This window comes from Bos javanicus, chromosome 12, assembly GCF_032452875.1.
Source record: "Bos javanicus breed banteng chromosome 12, ARS-OSU_banteng_1.0, whole genome shotgun sequence".
In the NCBI taxonomy this organism is placed as follows: domain Eukaryota; kingdom Metazoa; phylum Chordata; class Mammalia; order Artiodactyla; family Bovidae; genus Bos; species Bos javanicus.
The window spans coordinates 26,127,408-26,152,087 of record NC_083879.1 but is presented as its reverse complement, the minus strand read 5'-3'; the positions used below and the strand labels follow the sequence as shown (position 1 = coordinate 26,152,087).

The 24,680-nt window shown below is 37.8% G+C and overlaps 1 protein-coding gene and 1 pseudogene across 6 annotated transcripts in view; both read left to right on the top strand.

Annotated features, from left to right (window-relative positions):
• NBEA (neurobeachin) overlaps positions 1 to 24,680 on the top strand; it is a 676,277-nt gene that overhangs the window by 328,821 nt on the left and 322,776 nt on the right. For all 6 annotated transcript variants that reach the window (XM_061434789.1, XM_061434791.1, XM_061434788.1 and 3 more), the window contains one exon: positions 5,673 to 5,737. In XM_061434789.1, the coding sequence (XP_061290773.1) occupies positions 5,673 to 5,737 (65 nt within the window). The remainder of the gene's footprint in view (positions 1 to 5,672; positions 5,738 to 24,680) is intronic.
• On the top strand, positions 13,600 to 24,677 carry LOC133258318 (charged multivesicular body protein 3-like; annotated as a pseudogene).

Genomic DNA, 24,680 nt, shown 5'->3' with positions numbered 1-24,680 from the left:
ATTTACTTTGTTTTGGGACAGTGATTAAAGTGTCCTTTCCTTGCCCAGCTACATCCTATTTCTTAACTCTCAGTGTACTTTATATGTTGTGTACTTTTCTTGTCACAAAGCTTTTAATATCTCCCCTTTCAGTATTTTACTTAATTTTTATTTTTTAATTTTGGCTGTGCAAGGTGGCATATGGGATCTTTGTTCCCTGACCAGGGATCAAAGCCCCTTACCCTATATTGAAAGCATGGGACCGCCAGGGAGGTCCTCCCTAATAATTCTTTTGAAACTTCTAAAATCAGTTACACAGCAACATGCATTTAAGAAATACATTTTGAAATGCAGAAACAAATGTGTATCAGTGTAAAGGAATAGAATCACTGCATAACCTCATTCATTACTCATTTTTTTACATACTCATTATAAGGTAACACTTTCAGTCTTACACAAATACCATATTATGGGAATGAAATACTGTCTGAGAGCTAAAAAGGGCCATAGTAATAAGGGATGTGGACACTATAATAATTATGATGTAGTTATGATACAATAATATACTACTTTACAAATAAGTAGAAGGAATTTAAATAATTGAACAATTTGAAAGGAAATATACACATCACTTTATAATATCTAAATCACTCCATGCTGGTGAGTTAGGAACTTTGAGGTTTGTGTGTGTGCAGTCTTGTTGAGAGGGAAGAATGACTTTAGTCAGTAGTTCTCAGCACTAAATTCACGTCACAATCACTTGGGAAGCTTTAAAATATAATAACACTGATGACTGGGCATATCTTCAGAGGCTATTCTGATATGACTGGTGCTTTTTAGCAACAGTCCTATTGATTTTTTGTTTGTTCAGTCAGAACTCATGGATTTGTGATACTATAGATTTTAGAGAAATAAATTCAACAACAGAAATACATTGAGTTTGTATAGTATGCCAGTCACTTGCTACTTATTACATATACATAGTTGGATAAAATAAGATCTTTCTTTTTATAAATGAGTTTACAATCTAGAGGGGACACATATGTGTGAGATACCACTACAAATTATAGATAATTATATTTCAGAGCGAATGTTCCATGAGTAATAAAAGTAATATTAAGTGGTGAGAAAATAATGATGTAGGCTTGATCCATTTCTCATTTCCAAAGTTTTAAAATTATTTCTTTACACACTTTGATATTTGCTTTGCCAACATAAATTATTGTTATAGTATTGCCCTTTTTCATAGGAGTAAAATCTAAAGACTCATTTACAGAATAGGAGAATATGCTATTTGTTACACTTCCTATGGGTTACTTTTTACTTCACATTTCATTTTTTTTCTTTCCACTTACACATTCTTGTTTACCACCAAATACTATATACCATATTTTGCTGACAATTCAAGGAGTTTAGAGTTTTCAACTAAAGATGCCCTCAAAATTGATTATTTGTTGTGGCTCAGCTGGGTCAGGAAGATCATCCTCTGAAGAAGGGAAAGGCTACCCACTCCAGTATTCTGGCCTGGAGAATTCCATGGACTGTACAGTTCATGGGCTTGCAAAGAATCAGACACGACTAAGCAACTTCACTTCACTACTAGCACAACTGTCGTTTCAGAAATCATTAAACAAGCTTAAAACCTGCATTCAAGGGACTTCCCTGGTGGTCCAGTGGCTAAGACTCCACGCTCCCAATGCAGGGGGCCTGGGTTTGATCTCTGGTCAGGGAACTAGATCCCACATGCTGGAACTAAATATCTCACATGCGGCAACTAAAGACCTGTATGCTGCAACGAAGATCGAAGATCCTCCGTGCCGCAGCTAAGATCCAGTACAGCCAAATAAATTTAAAAACAAACAAACAAACCGTATTCGATCTTGACATTTTCTGAGAGAATATACTTTATTTTGTGTGAAATATTTTGTTTTTCTTTTTTCTCTCTCATTTACCGTTTTTTAAAGTAAAGAAATATCCACATTCCCTTATGAGGTATATTTAAATTTCACCGTAACAATAGAGATTAAAATGTCTCATGCAAGATTCCAGAAAACAATGATTTTAAACTCTTAAAAACTTATGTTTAAAATATCTAGTTTTATTGTTACTTTTACGGCTTGGTACTTCTCTAAGCCTTCTATTGAAGTAGCACCCTGGGGTGCAGTGGATAAAGGGGTGATACAAGCTGTAACCCATGCCATCCACCGTAACAGGAGCATTCTATGCTCTTATGTTTTAAAATTCATATTTACTATATTTTCTTATATTACTTACAATTTTAAATTATATGGCTTTGTTTTTTCCTCTCAGACATCAGATAAATGAATATGTATGACCTGGACTTAGTATGTCTTCTGTCTGGGACTTTGATCTCATATTGCAATTTGAAAGATAAAAAAAATTAAACTCACTGTCTTAAGGAAAGACAACTGGTAACATTTTTTTAGCCTTATAAATATTAATTAATGTAGTTAAAAGAAATTGACTTAATAAATTAAAATTGTCCAAATTGATTATTGTAGTTGATGTGAAATTTTGAAAATCTTCACACTAGGTGAATTCTGCTTTGGTCCTTACTAAAGACCAGGCCTGGAAAACTACTCTTGTACCCCAAGCTATATAACCTTAAAGTGTAACCAGTCGGCTTCTGTGGTAGAAAATATAATATTCATGTTTGGCAAGCAAATAACTACTAGAACTAGAAAAAAGATACTGGGAAATGTATATTTATAATGTTTTAAACATAATATAAATTTCATATGTAAGATCTTTTTTGTCTGTTTCCCATCTAACATCACTAAACTTCAGAATTGAACTCTTGTTGCCTTAATGCTGTATATAGTCATTGTGCAGTTTGCATCTTCTATTTCTTCTGTTTCTGTGGTTACCACAGATGAATAAAATGTGCTTCTTCCTGCAATGATTCAATATCTAAAATCTAATCATATAATATGCATATAAACATACAAAAATGAAGTTGCAGAGACATATGGAAAGTACTATTATGTTATCAAGTTTTAAACTGTGTGTTAGAAAATTGGCATTTTAGCTTTTGTCATCTTAAAATCTCATCAAAACACATAAGTGTTTGATATGCAATGGCACCTCACTCCAGTATTCTTGCCTGGAAAATCCCATAGACAGAGGAGCCTGGTGGGCTGCAGTCCATGGGGTCTCGAAGAGTCAGACATGACTGAGCGACTTCACTTTCACTTTTCACTTTCATGCATTGGAGAAGAAAATGGCAACCCACTCCTGTGTTCTTGCCTGGAGAATCCCAGGGACAGGGGAGCCTGGTGGCCTGCCATCTATGGGGTCGCACAGAGTCGGACACGACTGAAGTGACTTAGCAGCAGCAGCAGCAGCATGTCTGAGAAAGGATGACCAGGACAGTTAGAGGTGGCAGAAGAGCAAGATAGACTAAACCCATAATTTTTTTTTTTTTTTTGCTTGGGTTCAGAGAACATGAAATAGTTTCCCTTCCTATGGATGGGAAAAAATAGAAATAGAGATCCTTTCGTTTTGTGTTCTCTCTTTAGAACCAGCTATGTAAGTGGAGCCAGCTCCAGAGGTAGAGGTAGTTCCATCATTAGCTGTCAAACAACTCCATCAGCACTACACAGCTATAGCAAATACTAGAACCAGTCCCAGCAGCACCTCTGAGCTAGAACCAGTGCCTGCACTAGCACTGGAATAAAGGTAGGTCCACCCGTATATCTAGAGCCAGCTAGCTTACCAGCTCCTTTTTAACGCCAGCTCTGGCTTCAGCTCTAGAGGTGACATCAGCTCCAGATCTATAGTTGTCTAAAGTCATTTCTCTCAGCAATTCTCACACCAGGCCTGGCACCAGTGCCAGAATTAGAATCAGTCCCAGAACTGGATCCAGTTCACAACCAGTTCTAGCACTACTGTCTGAGCTAGAGTTAGTTTGGCACCAAATCCAGAGAGAGAACTAGGGTCAACAGCACACCTAGTGCCAACCTCAGCACTGTATCCAGCACCAGCACCAGAGTTGGAGTCTCTCCACAGCTAGAGCCAGCTCAGGCACCAACTCCTGGGCCCATTCTTCAGCCTGAGTTGGCACCAGCTCTCAGGCCATCCTCTGGCTCTGGTGCGACTCCACCACCAGAGCGTCCCTTACCCTCCTCTGGAATGACGTCTTTTTTATTTTTGTAGTTTCACTTTCATGTTTCATATATTTTGTGGTTTGCTATATTTTAATTTTTCAGTTCACATATAATAATATTTTTAGCTTATTATTAAAAAATGCTGTTAGTGATTAAAGGGTCTTGTATTTTTCAGTTTTCCTGAGCCAATGTGTGTACATGGATGTTTTCTAATATTTTGCAGCTGTTCTTAATTTTGCTAGATCTTTTCTTGTCCTTTTCAACTACTCTTTTTCTAATCTTAAAAATGTGAATGGCTCCCAAGAATCAGCCTAGGTCTTCCTGTTTATTCTTCTTTGGAGACTTTGACTTAATGCTGTGCCTCAATTAATGCAAAATATATGAGGATAGCAATAAGTCATTTTGTTAAAATGTAGAGAAAAGTGTTGCCTATAATTGTTTTCAACAAAAATTATTTGAAAGGTTTAATAAGTTCAATACAGTGCAACAAAGATCTTATCATTTTGATAAAGGTTATGGCAGCTAAAATACAATGTGCTCAGTTATGTCTGACTCTTTGCAACCCCATGGGCTGGAGCTCGCCAGGCTCCTCTGTCCATAGGATTTTCCAGGCAAGAATACTGGAGTGGGTTGCCATTTCCTTCTCCAGGGTATCTTCCTGACTCAAATTGAACCCGAATTTCCTGCATTGACAGGTGGCTTCTTTACCACTAGTGTTACCTGGGAAGCGTTTAAACACAGTGGCTTTGCTGAAAACAGAGTCATTTAGGCTTTTATTAGATCATTCCTGTCCTCAGACTATCACCTCCCTGTTTCCAAGTTGTTGATTCTGTCTCCTGGGGAAATATAGATTCATGATTTGTTCTATTTCTTAACAGAGCTACTTAGAACAGAGAATATTTACAAAGCAATTACCTACTTTGGGGGACCACACTTATTCCCAGCATGTGTTCAAAGCTTTAAAAGGAAACAAGATGAGAAACAGAGTGAAGGAGTGACATGGAGACTGTGTTTCCAAAAGCCATAGTCATGGCCAACACTTAATTAGTAGAAAATCGTGGAGGAAAACTCTATAGATGGGTGGCATGACTGATCAATAAGGATTTGTAATAAAACTTTATTAGGCAAATATTTATTTGTAGTATCATTGAAAGGGGTATAATCTTTAATCTAAAAAACTAAATTTGCCAGCTATATTAGAAAGACCAAGAAAAAGTCCTTGGAATAAATTAATAAGCAAAAAGCTCTTTAAAACATATTCTAAATATGCCATAAAAAGAGTGTAAAATAAGCAACATTTTACTGTCACAGTGAGGATCTGTTCTTGTGACCTCACTTTCTATCTCAGTCTGCATCACTGGGAATTCAAAAGCGCCTTTTAACTAAACAATAAAGGATTGCTTTTAAAATTCTCATTTCTCAGAAAATAGCATTTGTTAACAATCTTTTAGAAAGATTTAGAAATATCACATGGAAGTTATTAGCATCAACATGATCCTTAAACCAGATGTTAACTTTCATTTACGTGCTCATTTTTCTTACACGTGGTCTGCTCTCTCCTTTTAGGAATGGCAAAATTCTATTCAGAAGAATGCAGGACTTGCATTTATTGAGCTCATCAATGAAGGAAGGTAATTAATTGTACAGTATTTAGACAACTAGTCAGTGTACATTTTATTCCACTGGGTGACTGCTCTTTCCTGCCATCTGTTCCAAAAATATGTAACAAAATATATTTTAGTTAAATCATTTATCACACAGGTACTTATACCTTAAAGGAACAAAGTTTAAAATGTTTAGCAATTTTCATTTGGGAGAGGGGAAGCAGGTATGAAATAAAGGGACAAAGTCTGTAAGATTTGTGTGAGTTCTGAGCCATGTCTTACCAAATAGTAAAGTTGTTTTACACAGATCAAGTGAACCCAGCCTGCAGTCCCATCTGCTGCTCCATCTGTTCTCAAAGCCGTGTTCAGTGTTTACTCCCTCAGCCCGTCTCAGTTCGTATGAAGTAGTTTCATTCGACCATATCATGCTCTCTGCTATCCCAGTAAAAATGCGAGAGAAGTTAAATGTAGGAACTACAGTGGTCTGGCTAGGAACATGTTTATACCATTGTTAAAATGATGTCATGGTGAGATTTATGTTTGAGCTCATTATTGCATTTATCACTTTTATGATAAACTGTCGTTCATTATGATTTTTCCTATACTTTATTGGCAGTGAATATAGTAAGACAGATGTAACGGACAACATCCTGACATGTACAGCTTCTCTTAGCCAAAGACTTGCATCCCTTACAATTTGAGTTTCATCTGTGACAGAGTGTGTTCTTTGGAAAATAATGCCTGAAGATTTGGCATAGTCTGTGTCTCATTTGAAACCATATTTAATTACATTAATAAGGAAATAATTTTACTGTATGTAAAACTTACCTTTATCAAAAGAGGTGTCATGAAAGAATATTTTACAGGGTAGTCTTTGAAACCTATGTTGTATATGCTATAAATACCTATTTTGAAAAAAGTTAAATACAATTTAGTGGTTTTTTTCCATCAATGTTTTATATTCTGAGAAATAGCCTCTGTTTTTACAACAATTCATCTTACTATGCATTTCTCACTTAGATATTTTATGACTGAGTTATTTTTAGTCATAACGTTACAACTCTAAATATTAAAATGAAATTTGCCCTACTGCCAAGCAAAAGATACAAGAGAATATTAGTTTTCTTTTATAGCATAATCATTTTAAACATAGTAATATACTCTACTTCTTATAAAACTTTATTGCGAAAATAATTGATAATAATTATTATCCATGTTCAGGCAATGAAAAATAGAAAAAAATTATTTGTTCAGGCAGTTCATTGTCATATGAGTTATAAAATCTCTCATTTCACATAATGCTAGTTTTGCTAACTCATTTCAGCTGTGAAGTAAAAAACGAAAATTATGCTGTTTATCAGGAATTCTGAAGAGTTAACAAATTGAACCTCTAGCTTGTAAGATTAAGATTATAGTTATTTCTTGGAAAAGAAGAAGAGTGAAAATTTTGCTAGTAGAGATTTTTAGCTTTTGAAACTGTTTTGTTATTCATTGGTAGTGTTTGGCATTTATTTTGATTTAGGGAAGGAGTTGGAATTATAGAAAGTAGTTATAATTTTTTTAATTTAATCCAGGAAAACCTCTAAATGCTCATCATAATATTCTTTGTGCCATTTTAGATTTGTTTTTCCATTTTTATACCAGTAGTTTCTCCAGTAAAAATGATTTTGGAACAAATAGTGAAATATAGCTAGCTATAAATATATAATCACATCTCATGTATATATTAACATAGCAAATGTCTATTTAGCACCTACTATATGTGACTCAGATGGTAAAGCATCTGCCTACAATGTGGGAGACCTGAGTTCAATCCCTGGGTCAGGAAGATCTCCTGGAGAAGGAAATGGCAACCCGATCCAGTATTCTTGCCTGGAAAATCCCATGGACAGAGGAGCCTGGTAGGCTACAGTCCATGGGGTTGCTAAGAGTCGTACCTGACTGAGTGACTTCACTTTCATATACCAAACACCATTATGGGCACTGGGAATAGAGAAGTGAATGAGACAAACATGTTTCTAAATTTTGGAGGAAAGACAAACAGACTAGCACATACAGTAACACAAGGGTGCTGTGATAGGGTCGGATGTTACAGGTACTAATCTGAGAAGAAGGAAGAGCACTTAACCTAGTCTGGAGGGGTGCATTCTCCAGTTGGTGGTAGTGTCAGGGTTTTCAAAAAGTGCATCCAAGCAAAGCCAAGACCATGAAACAAAAATAATCTTTCCAACAAATGATGCTGGAACAACTGGACGTCCAAAAATAAATGCAGACACAGACTTTATACTCTTCACAAAACTTAGCTCAGTGTGGATCACAGACTTAAATGTAAAATGAAAAATTATGAAACTCATAGAAGATACAAAGGAGAAAATCTAGATGATATGTTTGGTGATGAGTTTTTAGTTCTAAAACTAAAGGCATGATCCATGAAAGAAAGAACTGGTGAGCTGGACTTCATTAAAATGAACTTCTGCTCTGCAAAAGACAGTAGCAAGAGAATGAGAAGACAGCCACAGACTGAGAGAAAATACTTGCAAAAGACACATCTAATAAAAGACTGTTATCTAAAGTATACAAAGACCTCTTAAGACTCAGCAATAAGAAAACTGATTAGAAAATGAGCCATAGACCTTAACAAGTTCCTAAACAAAAGATGTACAGATGGAAAATAAGCAAAGGAAAAGATGTTCCACATCATAGGTCATCAGAAAAATGGAAATTTAAACAACAGTAAGATACTACTACACACCTATTAAAAGAGCCAAAACCCAGAACCCTGGCGACAGCAAGTGCTGCTCAGGCTGTGGAGTGACAGGAACTCTCATTCTTCGCTGGTGGAAATGCAGAATGGTACAGCCACTTTGGAAGACAGGTTGGCATTATTAAACTTAGTCTTCCCATGCAATACAGTAGCCATGCTCCTTGGTACTACCCAAAGGAATTAGAAACTTACATTCACACAAAAACCTGCATGTGGTGTTTATAATCATTTTATTCACAATTTCTAAAACTTGTAAACAGCCAAGATGCACTTTAGTAGGTGAATAGATAAATAACTACCTATTTATCTGATGCATTAAAACAATGGAGTATTTATTAATTAGTGCTAAACAGAAATGCGCTATCAAGCCATGAAAAGACATAAAGGAACTTTAATTGCATATTTCAAGATGAAAGAATCCAATATATGAAAAAGCTACTGTATGATTCTAACTATATGACATTATGGGAAAAGGCAAAACTGTGGACACAGTAAAAAGATCTGTGGTTGCCAGGGCTTAAGAGGAAGCAGAGATGGATAGGCAAAGCACAGAGGATTTTTAGGGCATGAATCGACCCTGTATGATACTGTAATACTGGATACATATCATTTTGCATTTTTCCAGACCTTTATAATATGCAACACAAAGCGTGAATGGTCATGTAAACTGTAGACTTTGGGTGATAATGCAGTCTATCAATGTAGGTTCATAATTTGTAGCAAATGTAACCACTGTAATGGGGATTAGTGGTAATGAGGGAGAGTACAATAAGTTGGGGAGGACATCTGGGATATCTCTGTAACTTCTGTTTAAGTTTGCTGTGAACCTTAAACTGCTCTTAAAATTAGTCTATAAAAAGAGTGAAAGTAGGAGGCCCTATTGCCAAAAAAGAACGGCAACCCACTCCAGTATTCTTGCCTAGAGAATCCCATGGACAGAGGAGCCTGGCAGGGTCCATGGGGTCGCAAAAAGTCAGACACGACTGAGCGCTCATTAGTTGGTATAGTACAGTAAACAGAGCACCATGTTAGTTGAGAACTGAGAAATGATTAGGACATGGCTAGATGAAAGGAAAAAAAAAAAAAAAGTAGGAATAAAATTCTGGACTGAGGGAATAGTATAGTGCAAAAGCCTATTGGTGAGAGCCAGCAAGACGTGTTGCTGGAGAGCTCTTCTCAGTCACGCAAACAGCTGTTTCAGTGCATATTGTGTGCCAGCCACAGAGAGGCCAGGGTCATCCCTTTATGACAAGAATCCTACCATGAAGGGGTTTGTAAGTAGTGCTAAGGATGCAGGAGTGTAAAGGATGGAAGAAGTTTGGCATAATCTGCAGACTGACAAATGGATTTCTGGGGCTGGAGACTGGAAGCGAGATAGCTGTCTGAAATTTCAGAATCTCGTTGAAGAGAATGGTGTCATAAACCAACTAAGAGTGGCTATGAGGACGGAAGAAGTGGACAAGTTTGAAGTAGCTGGTGGCTCAGGTGGTAGAGAATCCACCTACAATGGGGGAGACCTGGTTTTAATCCCTGGATTGGGAAGATCCCCTGGAGGAGGGCCTAGCAATCCACTCCAGTATTCTTGCCTGGAGAATCCATCTCATGGACAGAGAAGCCTGGTGGGCTACAGTCCATGGGGTCACAAAGGGTTGGACAGACTGAGCAACTCAACACACAACAGAACACTTAGAAATTAAATCTACAGAACTGCTGATAGATTGAATGGTAGAGAGGACAGAAGGAATCATGGGTACTTTGCTTTCTTGTTTAAGAGCTGGGTAATTTACAATAGTGTAGTTTACTTAGAACAATACAGAAAGAGAGACGTAGGTTGAGTAAGAGATGTTTTTATTTTTGGTTACACTGAGTTCATAGGGCTTCGAAGGTGGAGTTAGTGGTAAAAATAAATAAGTAAATAAATCCGTTAGGGCTTTCCTTATAGCTAAGTGGGTAAAGAATCTGCCTGCAATGCAGGAGACCTGGGTTTGATCCCTGGGTTGGGAAGATCCTCTGGAGAAGGAAATGGCAACCCATTCCAGTATTTTTGCCTGGAGAATCCCATGGACAGGGGAGCCTGGCAGTCTGCACTCCACGGTGTCACAAGAGTCAGACACGACTTAGCGTCTAAACCACCAACCACTGCCAGTGCAGGACAAAGCTTTGATCCCTGGGTCAGGAAGATCTCCTGGAGTAAGAAATGTCAACCCACTCCAGTATTCTTGCCTGGAATGAGGAGAGGAGCCAGAAGGCTACAGTCCATGAGGTCTCAAAGAGTCAGACACGACTGAGCATGCAGTCACGTGCTCTGAATTCGTAGCACCTATGAAAGTTCCAAGTAGAAATGTTAGATTGATGTCTTAGATTTTGGGTGTCAGGCTTCAAAGAGACAGCTCTTGTTTAGTCACTTGAGTTGTGTCTGGCTCTTTTCTGACCCCATGGACTGTAGCCCACCAGGCTCCTCTGTCCATGGATTTCCCAGGCAAGAATACTGGAGTGGGTTGACATTTCATCCTCCAAGGGATCTTCCTGACCCAGGGATCGAACCCACGTCACCTGCATTGGCAGGTGAGTTCTTTGCCACTGAGCCACTTGGAAAGCCCAAAGAGACAGCTCATGTAGAGATTTAGATTCAGGAGTTCTCAGCTTGCATGCGGTCAGTGGGGGATAAGGATGCAAATGTGGTGCTCAGAGAGAGTGTGTGGAGTGGAAAACCTGGGGCCAGGCTCTTACTGCTGTTTCTGCTGGGAGTCTTCTTTCCCCACATCTTCACATGATTAATTCCACCCGTCATTGAGAATCCGCTTAAATGTCACACTCTCAGAGAGGCTCCCCTGACCATATTATTGAGTTATCAATTCAGTAGCATTGTCTCAAAATACTTTCTTTATACAAGGTTCAAATACCAGTTCTCCTATTGATAAACTAGGCATGTAATATAATCTCCCTCTGACATTGTTTCACATCTTGCCTAGTTTCTCTGAAAGTTAGAAGTAATATATGACATTTTTTTTACAACTACAGTAATATTGGCACCTTAAAAGTAGAAGTTTTTTTTATTATTTTTTGTTATGACATATTATATTTTGCTGACTCCTATCTTTACTTTGGCCCTTTCCTTTTCAATTTAAACTTTTCTTTTTCATAAATTTGAACTGGGAGTTCCAAATCAAAAAAATATCGTATTTAAATGGTTGGGATGTAGTTATAGTAAAGACATATTGCTTTGTTTATCTGGCCTATATTTGTTGATGCCCACTATATCCAGGCACATGTTAGATTCTTTGCATACACTTTTAGCACATTTGCATGGAAATGCAACATTTTTCTTAACATTTGCTAATACTGTAAAATGAAACATGCATAAAATGTTTTCTCTTGGTTGTTAAATATCAGTTTTAATTTGTCCTTGTGGGAATGAAGATAAAAATCTTTAAGTGGAAATTGTTATAAATGTTTATGCTACTTAACATCTACACTCGTGAATAAAATTCATCAATCATAGGTGGAGAAAGCAATTGTGCAGTTGTCTACAATTAACAGGACAAAAACAGTTGATGAATGTGCAGCTGAATTAAAATACTCCCTAGGACAGGCTGAAATTATAAACTGGATCATTTAAAGGAATCTAACAAAGGATCTTTATAATTAAAACAAAGCAAGGTTAATGGGATGTAAAATTGCCTATAATATCTTGGCAATAATAATTGGATTTTAAATTATTAAAATATGAATTGAACTATAAAGCAAATAAGAAAGACTTTTAAATTATAGAACTTGAGTAATCTTTTGAAATAAATTAATCATTTGCCTAAAATAAACCTTTATCACTCTTTTGGAAATGTATAGGATACAATTAATGAATATTCATGACAAGTCAGAATATATTCTTGTTTAGCATGGAATTTGACCTATGGTTCATGAGATTCCAATTTATTGGTTTGTTCTTTAAAATCTGGAAAATACATACCTTACATTTCTTACATTTTGAAGAAGAGAAGCATATTGCATTCAAGTATAATTTTTTACTGATAATATAACCTAAACTTTAATATCCTCTTTAATTTAACAAATGCTATTTAATAATTGAACCAATAAGCTTTAGTTTGCTTGAGTTTGTTTCGTGTCCTTGATTTGGCAAAAACTATGTTTTAAAAAGGGGATTCCCAGGTAGCTCAGCTGTAAAGAATCTGTCTACAGTGCAGGAGATTGGGTTCGATTGCTGGATGGGAAAGTTTCCCTGGAAAAGACATAGGCTACCCACTCCAGTATTTTTGGCCTTCCCTGGTGGTTCAGATAGTAGAGAATGTGCCTGCAATGTGGGAGACCCGCATTTGATCCCTGGGTTGGGAAGAACCCCTAGAGGAAGGCATGGCAACCCACTCCATTATTCTTGCCTGGAGAATCTTCATAGACACAGGAGCCTGGAAGACTACAGTCCATGGGGTCGCAAAGAGTCGGACACAACTGAACAACTAAGCACAGCAAAGCACATGTTTGAAAAACCAGCACCTTCAGACTCTATAAGAAACTTTTTTCGTAGAGTTGAGATTCTGATTTTGAACCAAGAAACCATAGAACTGCCTAAAAAACAAAGTTCCCTCTATATTTTTTCATGTAATACCTTGTTTATACTATTTTTTTACTATTCAGTTATTCATTTTAAATATTAGTAAATTATTAAACATATATGAGCTTCATAAATCAGGTAAAAAAATCTGTGCTTTTACAAAATGTATAGATCTTAAACAGTATTGCTAATTTATAGACTTAAATTTAGATATTGACAATGAATAATACATTTACTGAAAACTAAGATAAACAGCTCCCATTTAATAATGGCTAAATTTCAAGTACAAAGGAAATTATTTCAAGATTAGTAATCATAAATTTTATCTGAATTACATTTAGAACCATATTTTAAAAATATATGCATATATATATATGTATTTAGGTTTTTTTTAGTCCCTCTGAGAATGACTTCAAATGGACTTTCCTTTTAGGCACCATTATTTTAGCTTTGGAGAGAGTTAAGTAGTCTGACAGAATGTGGTCCACTGGAGAAGGGAATGGCAAACCACTTCAGTATTCTTGCCTTGAGAACCCCATCAACAGTATGAAAAGGCAAAATGATAGGATACTGAAAGGGGAACTCCCGGGTCGGTAGGTGCCCAATATGCTGCTGGAGATCAGTGCAGAAACAACTCCAGAAAGAATGAAGGGATGGAGCCAAAGCAAAAACAATACCCAGTTGTGGATGTGACTGGTGATAGAAGCAAGGTCCGATGCTGTAAAGAGCAAGATTGCATAGGAACCTGGAGTGTCAGGTCCATGAATCAAGGCAAATTGGAAGTGGTCAAACAGGAGATGGCAAGAGTGAACATCGACATTCTAGGAATCAGCAAACTAAAATGGACTGGAATGGGTGAATTTAACTCAGATGACCATTATATCTACTAATGCGGGCAGAACCCCTGAGAAGAAATGGAATAGCCATCATGGTCAACAGAAGAGTCCCAAATGCAGTACTTGGATGCAGTCTCAAAAAGGACAGAATGATCTCTGTTCATTTCCAAGGCAAACCATTCAGTATCACAGTAATCCAAGTCTATGTTCCAACCAGTAACGCTGAAGAAGCTGAAGTTGAACGGTTCTATGAACACCTACAAGACCTTTTAGAACTAACACCCAAAAAAGATGTCCTTTTCATTATAGGGGACTGGAATGCAAAAGTAGGAAGTCAAGAAAGACCTGGAGTAACAGGCAAATTTGGCCTTGGAATACGGAATGAAGCAGGGCAAAGGCTAATAGAGTTTTGCCAAGAGAACGCCCTGGTCATAGCAAAACCCTCTTCCAACAACACAAAGAAGACTCTAAACATGGACATCATCAGATGGTCAACATCGAAATCAGATTGATTATATTCTTTGCAGCCAAAGATGGAGAAGCTCTATACAGTCAGCAAAAACAAGACCGGGAGCTGACTGTGGCTGAGATCATGAACTCCTTATTGCCAAATTCAGACCTAAATTGGAGAAAGTAGGGAAAACCACTAGACCATTCAGGTATGACCTAAATCAAATCCCTTATGATTATACAGTGGAAGTGAGAAAAAGATTTAAGGGACTAGATCTGATAGAGTGCCTGATTAACTATGGACGGAGGTTCAAGACATTGTACAGGACACAGGGATCAGGACCATCCCCATGTAAAAGAAATGCAAAAAAGCAAAATAGCTGTCTGGGGAGGCCTTACAAATAGCTGTGAAAAGAAGAGAAGTGAAAAGCAAAGGAGGAAAAGAAAGATATAAGCATCTGAAGGCAGAGTTCCAAAGAATAGCAAGGAGAGATAAGAAAGCCTTCCTCAGCGATCAATGCAAAGAAATAGAGGAAAACAACAGAATGGGAAAGACTAGAGATCTCTTCAAGAAAATTAGAGATACTAAGGGAGCATTTCATGCAAAGACGGGCTCAATAAAGGGCAGAAATGGTAGGGACCTAACAGAAGCAGAAGATATTAAGAAGAGGTGGCAAGAATACACAGAAGAACAGTACAAAAAAGAGCTTCATGACCCAGATAATCACGATGGTGTGATCATGCACCTAGAGCCAGACATCCTGGAATGTGGTATCTAAGCAGACCTTAGAAACCATCACTACAAACAAAGCTAGTGGAGGTGATGGAATTCCAGTTGAGCTATTCCAAATCCTGAAACATGATGCTGTGAAAGTGCTGCACTCAATATGCCAGCAAATGTGGAGAACTCAGCAGTGGCCACAGGACTGGAAAAGGTCAGCTTTCATTCCAATCCCAAAGAAAGGCAATGCCAAAGAATGCTCAAACTACCACACAATTGCACTCATCTCACATGCTAGTAAAGTAATGCTCAAAATTCTGCAAGCCAGGCTTCAGCAATACGTGAACCGTGAACTTCCTGATGTTCAAGCTGGTTTTAGAAAAGGCAGAGGAACCAGAGATCAAATTGCCAACATCCTCTGGATCATGGAAAAGGCAAGAGATTGCCAGAAAAACATCTATTTCTGCTTTATTGACTATGCCAAAGCCTTTGACTGTGTGGATCACAATAAACTGTGGAAATTTCTGAAAGAGATGGGAATCCCAGACCACCTGATCTGCCTCTTGAGAAACCTATATGCAGGTCAGGAAGCAACAGTTAGAACTGGACATGGAACAACAGACTGGTTGCAAACAGGAAAAGGAGTACGTCAAGGCTGTATATTGTCACCCTGCTTATTTAATTTCTATGCAGCGTACATCATGAGAAATGCTGGGCTGAAGGAAGCACAAGCTGGAATCAAGATTGCTGGGAGAAATATCAATAACCTCAGATATGCAGATGACACCAACCCTTATGGCTGAAAGTGAAGAGGAACTAAAAAGCCTCTTGATGAAAGTGAAAGAAGAGAGTGGAAAAGTTGGCCTAAAGCTCAACATTCAGAAAACAAAGATCAAGGCATCTGGTCCCATCACTTCATGGGAAATAGATGGGGAAACAGTGGAAACAGTGTCAGACTTTATTTTTGGGGGCTCCAAAATCACTGCAGATGGTGATTGCAGCCAGGAAATTAAAAGATGCTTACTCCTTGGAAGGAAAGTTATGACCAACCTAGATAGCATATTCAAAAGCAGAGACATTACTTTGCCAACAAAGGTTCTTCTAGTCAAGGCTATGGTTTTTCCAGTGGTCATGTATGGGTGTGAGAGTTGGACTGTGAAGAAAGCTGAGCACCGAAGAATTGATGCTTTTGAACTGTGGTGTTGGAGAAGACTCTTAAGAGTCCCTTGGACTGCAAAGAGATCCAACCAGTTCATTCTAAAGGAGATCAACCCTGGGTGGTCTTTGGAAGAACTGATTCTAAAGCTGAAACTCCAATACTTTGGCCATCTCATGCAAAGAGTTGACTCATTGGTAAAGACTCTGATGCTGGGAGGGATTGGGGGCAGGAGGAGAAGGGGACAACAAAAGATGAGATGGCTTGATGGCATCACCGACTCAATGGACCTGAGTTTGAGTGAACTCCGGGAGTTGGTGATGGACAGGAAAGCCTGGTGTGGGGCAATTCTTGGGTCATAGAGAGTCAGACACAACTGAGCGACTGAACTGAACTGAACTGAAGTAGTTTATTTCATAAGACACAAATGGTTTCTTATATTTAAAACAATGAAAAGGGAAAGGTACCCTATTTTTGGTAGAGTCATTTCAGTGCCATATTTCTTCCTGTTCCTTTTTTCCTAAAGACATAATTTTGTTGTTGTTTTTATTGTTCTTTCTTACTACAAGCAAATGCCAGCTAGGATTCAAAAAATCCAGGTTTCAAAAAACCTGACTGGTTTCCCAGGTGGCTCAGTGTTAAAGAATCTGCCTGCCAGTGTGAGAGTTGCACGAGACATGAGCTCAATCCTGGGTCAGGAAGACCCCCTGGGAGAGGAAATGGCAGCTCCCCCAGTATTCTTGCCTGTATAGATAGTACCATGGACAGAAGAGCCTGGTTGTCTACAGTCCATGGTGTTGCAAAGAATCAGACACGACTGAGGAACTGAGCACGTGTGCACATAGTCATGGCCTGGCCATTAATTTAGTCTAGGAACTCTCCCCAAGGTGTCTGGGTAATGGCTTCAATGCTTTGATTATAGGCTGATTAGTTCCCATATTCATAAGGTGACAACACAGACGATTTATATCCCTCAGTTGCTCTCTACAGAACAATGTGTGGAAAAACAGAATACTTATTTTATAGCATGACTGTTAAAAGAGTCACAGTCCAAGCTAAAAGGATTAGTTATTTTCTAATTACCAAAAATAGTGTAATAGCTGTACAGGTATTTCTGACATTCTTAATTTCTATATAATTACCATACATACAGGAAAAAAAACTGAATAAATGCTATAAAATACTTGTTTAATAGTGTTAGCAGTGATATAAATACATTTTACATCTGGTCTTCATCTGAAAGTAATTTGTAATTGAGAAGTTAGAGTTTATATGCACAAAATGTTAAACAGTTCAAAATGTCACAGGCATTATAAATAAGTCATGCAAAAGAAATGGTATAAAAATTGCATTGACTGTAGAAGAAGGACCTGTTCCGGTAGACAGTAATGATTGGGGAAGGCTTCTTTTAGGGCCTAAACAGATAGAGGCACACTATGTAGGATTAAAAAAAGAAAAAAAAAAAAAAATCAACTCTAGTTTTTTTTGTGAAAATAAGATTTAAAACAATAAAAAATACCTTTATGTTTTTTATTATCCAATAAAGCAAATATGGACATAATTTTATTTTAAAAATTATAATCTCCTTTGAACTTTATATTATTTAAATTGAAAAATGAGAATCGTATTTTTTTCCAGATTTTTTAATAGTCTTTAAAAAAATCACAGGAAGAAATTGAACTTTTCTGATTCAGTCAAACTTTTCCTTACAGTTTCACCAGAAACTTTATGCCTTTCCTTTTATATTCTGGGGCCACTGAAATTAACGCAGAGGTATTACATCTGCTCCTACACTGTGTGGCCACTTCTCTTCTGATAAGGACCTGTCTTCTTGACTAAATCGGGATCTAAAAATCTAATCTTACAGCTTGAGCATGTACTATTTCTTCTAGTTTTTAGGATATGTGAGACATTACACACCCATTTTCTAATCAGAAGACTACAACTTAAGACACATGGAAAATTATTTGTCCAAATTTATAACATTAATAAAAAGCAGAATTTAAAAATAAACTAGTTCTTCCTTCTGTTCTCCCATTCATCTATAGAGGATGAAAGATTTATTTGCCTTTTCTGTTGACATTTTTTCTTTCAATAAAACAACAGAAACTATTTATATTTAAAATTCAGGATCTCAGGGCTTCTAATCAATGAAAAACAATTTAAATTATAACAAATTGCATAGAATTAGAGACTTCCTAGTAAACAGAACTTGCCATAATGATATGTATTCCATTTGGAAGAGAATGCTTTGTTTTGTTCCCTGATTGCTTTCCTGTATCTATGACAGCTCCATTCTAGAAGAAGAATGAATGGGATTCAACAAATTGTTTTCTTTTTCTAGTCCCTTTGAAAAATAAACTTAGAGTAGAAGATGAAGACCAGTTCATTTACTTCCTGTGTTGTACAGATACTCTGAGGAAGAAAATGTTCCATAATTACCAAGTTATATGATATTTTTATTTACCCGTTTTCTATGTGCTAAATATATAATAGAATTTTATAGTGTCAAGCTAATTTATCATTAAAATTATATTTCTTCTTTTCCCCTCCTTCCTACATAACCTGCTCAGGAATTCATTCAGTCATTTTTTCCATTTAGTCATGTGTTATTGGTGAGTCCATGTTTCTCAACATCTACCATGCAAATCATGTTGGATACAGAGATGAATAGGGATTGTACTTCATTTAACGAACTTCACCAGTCTAAGAGAGACTTGTTAAAAGGAAAAAAGAGGGGGAGAAGTCCATAAGACAGCGTGATAAATATAATTCCCAGAACATCTGAGAAATTGGGACAAGGTCTCTTAGTTGTATGGAGAGGAGTGAGTGGTAAGAGTTCCACAAAGAAGTAGCACATACAGAAATCCTGAAGTTGCATGAATCATTAAAAGAACTATGTCCTCTGAAACACAAAAAAAACATATACTGAAAAGGCGGTAGATAAAGTTGGAAAAGTTAAAAAAAAAAAGTTGGAAAAGTAGACCGACGTCTATGCTGCTAAGTCGCTTCAGTTGTGTCCGACTCTGTGCGACCCCACAGACGGCAGCCCACCAGGCTCTGCTGTCCCTGGGATTCTCCAGGCAAGAACACTGGAGTGGGTTGCCATTGCCTTCTCCATTGTGTGAAAGTGAAAAGTGAAAGTGAAGTCGCTCAGTCGAGTCCGACTCGTAGCGACCCCATGGACTGCAGCCTACCAGGCTCCTCCATCCATGGGATTTTCTAGGCAAGAGTACTGGAGTGGCTTGCCATTGCCTTCTCCGAGACCGATGTCTATGTATAATGTTTAACTATTATCTTGTCAATAAAAGTAGCCAAGAAGTGTAAATAACACTAGTGGCAGAGCGAAAAATGTAACAGAGGAACTGAAGATTTGAGAGAGTCAGAGAAATCGGGGGGCTGTTGTAATTGGATGACAGATGATTAGGCTTGAATTAAAACAATGTTTAAGTAATAAAGAAGCAGATTAAAAATAAATAAAATTGACAAGATTAGTGCTTAATATAGGATGATCTTAAAGTCAGATTTCAACAGATTGAAGAGTGAATAAAGCTGAATGGGCAGTGAGGGTTATCTTCTGCTGTAGAACATTCACATCCTACCCCTAGGATGAATATGAATATGGCTTTCCTGGTTGCTCAGGAAAGCCTTAAATTCTGTCACCTCTCAGTTTTTCAAAGCTTCCCATGGTCTCTTTTTATTCATTCGGTTTTGTACTATTTTATTTCCTGAATTTCTTAATTCTAATCTTGATAGTCCTTGGGGGATATATATATATATATATATATATTTTTTTTTTTTTTTAAGGTTTTCCTGGTGGCTCAGAGAGTAAAGAGTCTGCCTACAATGTAAGAGACCTGGGTTTGATCCCTGGGTCAGGAAGGTCTGCTGGAGAAGGGAATGGCAACCCACTCCATTACTTTTGCCTGAAGAATCCCATGGACAGAGGAGCCTGACAGGCTACAGTCCATGAGATCATAAAGAGTCAGACATTACTGAGTGACTAACAGTTTCATAGATTTTAAAAATACAATTTGGAAAAACTCTTGTGTATTAATGATTCATCAGATTATACAAAGATGAAGGGAATTACACTGACTTGAAAAATAGATTTTGAGATTTTTACCCAAAATGCAGAAAGAGAAAGAAATGAAAAATGAAAGTGATATTAAGAGGTGTGGAGGTAGAATAAGAAAGTTTAATTTGTAAATCATCAGAATTGAAAAAGGAAAATAAATACAGAGTAGGTGAAATGAAATATTTTAAAAGATAATGTTTGTGAATTTTTAAAAGCTGATTGAAAATAAAAATATAGTAATATGAAAATCACAGTGTACCTCAAATAGGATAAATAAAAAGAAACCCAGGCTAGACACATGGTACTGAAACTGGGCAAAGCCAAAAATAAAGAGGTAAAAGCACCCAGAAAGAAGGAACTGATCATTTAGAAAAATGGGAAAGTAGAATGACAGCAACAAAGAAAGCTAGAAGATAAGGACATAATACTTTCAATGTTTGAAGAAAAAAGCCTCAAAAATTGTATACACAACAAAAATATTTTCAAAAACTATTAGGGGGTGTGATGGTGCAGTAATTTTGTGACATTTTAACTTAACTCCAGTGCCAACCTTTGCTTCCCAGTTCAAAGGAAACAATTAAAAAAGCACACATTATAAGCCACTCTGCCAGAGGGAAATAGACATCATTAGCAAAGAATTTTAATCACTTACTTTTGATCTGTCTAGTGACTCCCTGGAAGAATAGGTTAAAAAGATTCCTTTTGCCTAACTTGGAACTGGCCCAGTGTGAAAAGAAAGCTGCTTTACTGAGGGTGTTTGTTGAAGGCCTTTATAGGCCAGTATCTTAGGTTGCCATTGCCTGAGGTGATAGAGAACAATTGAGGCCAATGGTAGACAAACCGAAAAGCTTGAGAGGAACAGCAGGGGAGTGAAATGTACACTGCTGCTGTCACTTCAGTCGTGTCCGACTCTGTGCGACCCCGTAGATGGCAGCCCACCAGGCTCCCCCATCCCTGGGATTCTCCAGTCAAGAACACTGGAGTGGGTTGCCATTTCCTTCTCCAGTGCATGAAAGTGAAAAGTCAAAGTGAAGTTGCTCAGTCGTGTCCGACTCTTAGCGACCCCATGGACTGCAGCCCACCAGGCTCCTCCATCCATGGGATTCTCCAGGCAAGAGTACTGGAGTGGGTTGCCATTTCCTTCTCCAAAATGTACACAGCACTTTGAAAAGCTCGGACATACTTCTGAAATTCTAAAGGGCCCTGCACATGCTTAGTTTTCATGCTCTGGAAAGAGGAGAAAGTTCCAGACTCTCACCTGTGGATGCTAAGATTCTGTGGCAGCAGGAAGTAAACACAAAGGTAGGGTTGAAACCTGCCTGGTTGAGTGCTCAAGGACTGTCAACACATACACGCAGCTCCTTGAGAAAGTCTGAGAGATTTTTTTAGATTTAGGCATTTAAAGAAATTTTTTTCTAATCATTAACTTCCACTAATTAATAAAAACAGAGACCTAAATAACCACACATGACGAGGAATACAGCATTAACAAAATTAGCTTAGAAAAGTCAACTTAAGTTTCCTCAGAGGTCCAGATGTAGGACTGAGAAGGGATACCCCCATCTTTACCTAGCGTTACATATTTCCTAAGCAGCTGTAGCACAGATCACGGATTGAGTGAAGGTGCTGCAAGAGGATGCTTAAAATGTGGAATCACGGGATCCAAGTTAGTGAAAAAGGAAATAAATTGAGCAGTGGATGAAGGACTAAGAGAAAACAGAGGGATCACAGAAGTGGAAGTTGGAAGTCTTTTTTTTTTTTTTTCTGCCTAGAACCAGGGAGAGACAAGTGAAGGGAAGAGAGAAAGGTTAGGATTCTTATCTGTGACTGTGACACAGAGTAGATTATTTGAGCTTAAAAATATAATATGTGAAGCTGATTATGGCCAATAGAGTGACTTCCTGAAGTGAGATAGAATTGAAGATTCTAAAGGAATCTTAGATTTCGGGATTTTTAGCTCCCCTTTAAAAGAATCAGATAAGTAGAGGCATGGAAATAAAACATCACACATGCCTCTCAATGGCCCCACCCAAGCAGCTGCCTGTGACCTGCCTGGGCTCAGGGAATGGAAAGCTGGGAAGTGCAAGTTCAGTTCAGTTCGCCATGGGGCTATTTGGAAAAACCCAGGAGAAGCCGCCGGAAGAGCTGGTCAGTGAATGGTCACTAAAGATAAGAAATGAGAGTCGTTGACGGGCAGATATGAGATATCCATAGAGAAGAAGAAAAAGTGAAACAGTCTATGAATGATGCTGCCAGAAAGGATCAGAAGGATGTCTGCATGGTTCTGGCCAAGGAGATGATTCAGGTCAAGGAAGGCCATGAGCAAGCTCTGTACATCCAAAGCGCACATGAACTCCGTGCTCACAGGGGTGAAGAACCAGCCGACAGTTGTGTGAGTGGCTGGTTCTCTTGCAGAAGAACACAGAGGTGATGAAGGCCATGCAGCATCTTGTGAAGATCTTGGAAATCCAGGCCACCGTGTGGGAGCTGTCCAAAGAGACGATGAAGGCTGGGATCATAGAAAAGATGTTAGAGGACACTTTTGAAAGCATGGGCAATCAAGAAGAAATGAAAGAAGCAGCAGCAATAGAAATTGACAGAATTCTGTTTGACATCACCATAGGGGCTTTAGGCAAAGCACCTAGTAAGGTGCCAGATGTACTCCCGGAGCCTAAATCTCCAGGAGCCATGGCTGCATGAGAAGATGAGGAGGAATAAGAGGCCCTGGAAGCCATTCAGTATTGTAGGGCCCCCAGCCTCTCCTCACAGCCCCATTATTGGGCATACACTCCTTGAAGCCATTTCTGTGTCTCTTGCACTACCCATCTGGGTGTGGCACTGTGTTGTGGAGAAGGTTCTCTGCTAATCTCTCTTCACCCTCTGAAGAGGCTTTGGGATTCAGTGGGATTGTTCTTGAGAGGCGGTGTAGTAAATTCATCATTTTTAGGAGTATAAACAGAAGTGTCATTTTAGGAGATGAGGGCAAAGAAGTCTGTCTTCTTACAATGCACTTCTGAGAATAGTGTTGATTGCCTGAATGTTGAGGATTCTGTGTGTGTGTGTGTGTGTATGTGTATGTGTGTGTATACTTGGTCTGTAAAACACTATATAAATGGATCTTAATAAATTTCTGCTTTAAAAAAACACACATACAAACATATCATGCATTAGTTGATGTATAACTCCTCAGTGAAGAACTGGGAGGACAGACTTTCAGACAACCAATACAGTTTTCTCTGGTGTATCTGAGGCATGAATCTCTCCTACCCCATCCCCTGCTCTGCCGCCATGCCTCTTGGCTTTGGTCATCCACTGTTTTGTTGCCAAGAATGGTATAATACCTATTAACCAGCCAGACCCTGAGTCTCTCCCTTCCTGCTGTCTTCTGTTAATCTATTTAAATATAATCTGCACTAATTCACACATATTAGATTTCTTCCTGGCTTTCTTCAGCCTTCATGCACTAGATAAAGCCACTGAACCAAAGACTCCAACCTCTTCTCTTTTGAAGATTATCTATAAAATATAGACCAATGAGGTCATCAAAAGTTAATAGTTGGGAAGTTTAGTCTTTAACTTCTTTTATTTTCCCAGCTTCCTCAGTGATTAAATTTAAGACTATCTGTATGATTGTTTGCCCTCCAACATTATTTACAGAAGTGTTTGAGCCACTTTCCAAGTTAGAGCCAAGTATTATGGCTTCTAGTAGATTTCCCCTTACTCTTATGTTCTTTGAATAACTTAAGTTGTTAACATCCATCCTGAAAACTAGACAATATTCCCTTTGGAATGTGCCTGCGTTCCTCTTAAGTGAGGCCTCCGTCATATGTCCAGGAAGTTCTGCTGTTCCTAGCGTGACAGTCAATTTAACCCAAATCTCACCATGGGATAACAAAGTTTATGTCAGAACAGACATAGATTTTTGTAAGATTTCTAGTGAGAAACTATCTTGAACTCACTGCTCCTCAGAATTTGTTTCAGGAAGGTTCTATCTTAGAATTAAGGATCTGAGCATATAAGTGAATTTTAGATGTAATTTAGTCCTAGTGTCTATATTAATTAAAGTTAAGAATCCAGTCTAGATTTTCTAACGTACGATTATCCAGGTTTTGGGTAAAACTTTACTTTCATGACACTGAATTCTGTTGTTTTAACCATTTTAAAAGTGTCCAAAATCCTTGTTTTTCTTGTGTTTAATAACTTTATTAAATTAACTGAATCATTTGTTCACAAGACACACTATATTTAAAAGGCATTGCTGAAACAGTTTAATAGCATATTTTGTAATTGTATGATTTAGACTTATCTAAAATTTATGCATAGTTAATATTTACAATACTGAAATTTGATTACTGAAAAAAGTTGAGTTGCACAGTTATTAATATTAATTCCAAAGGT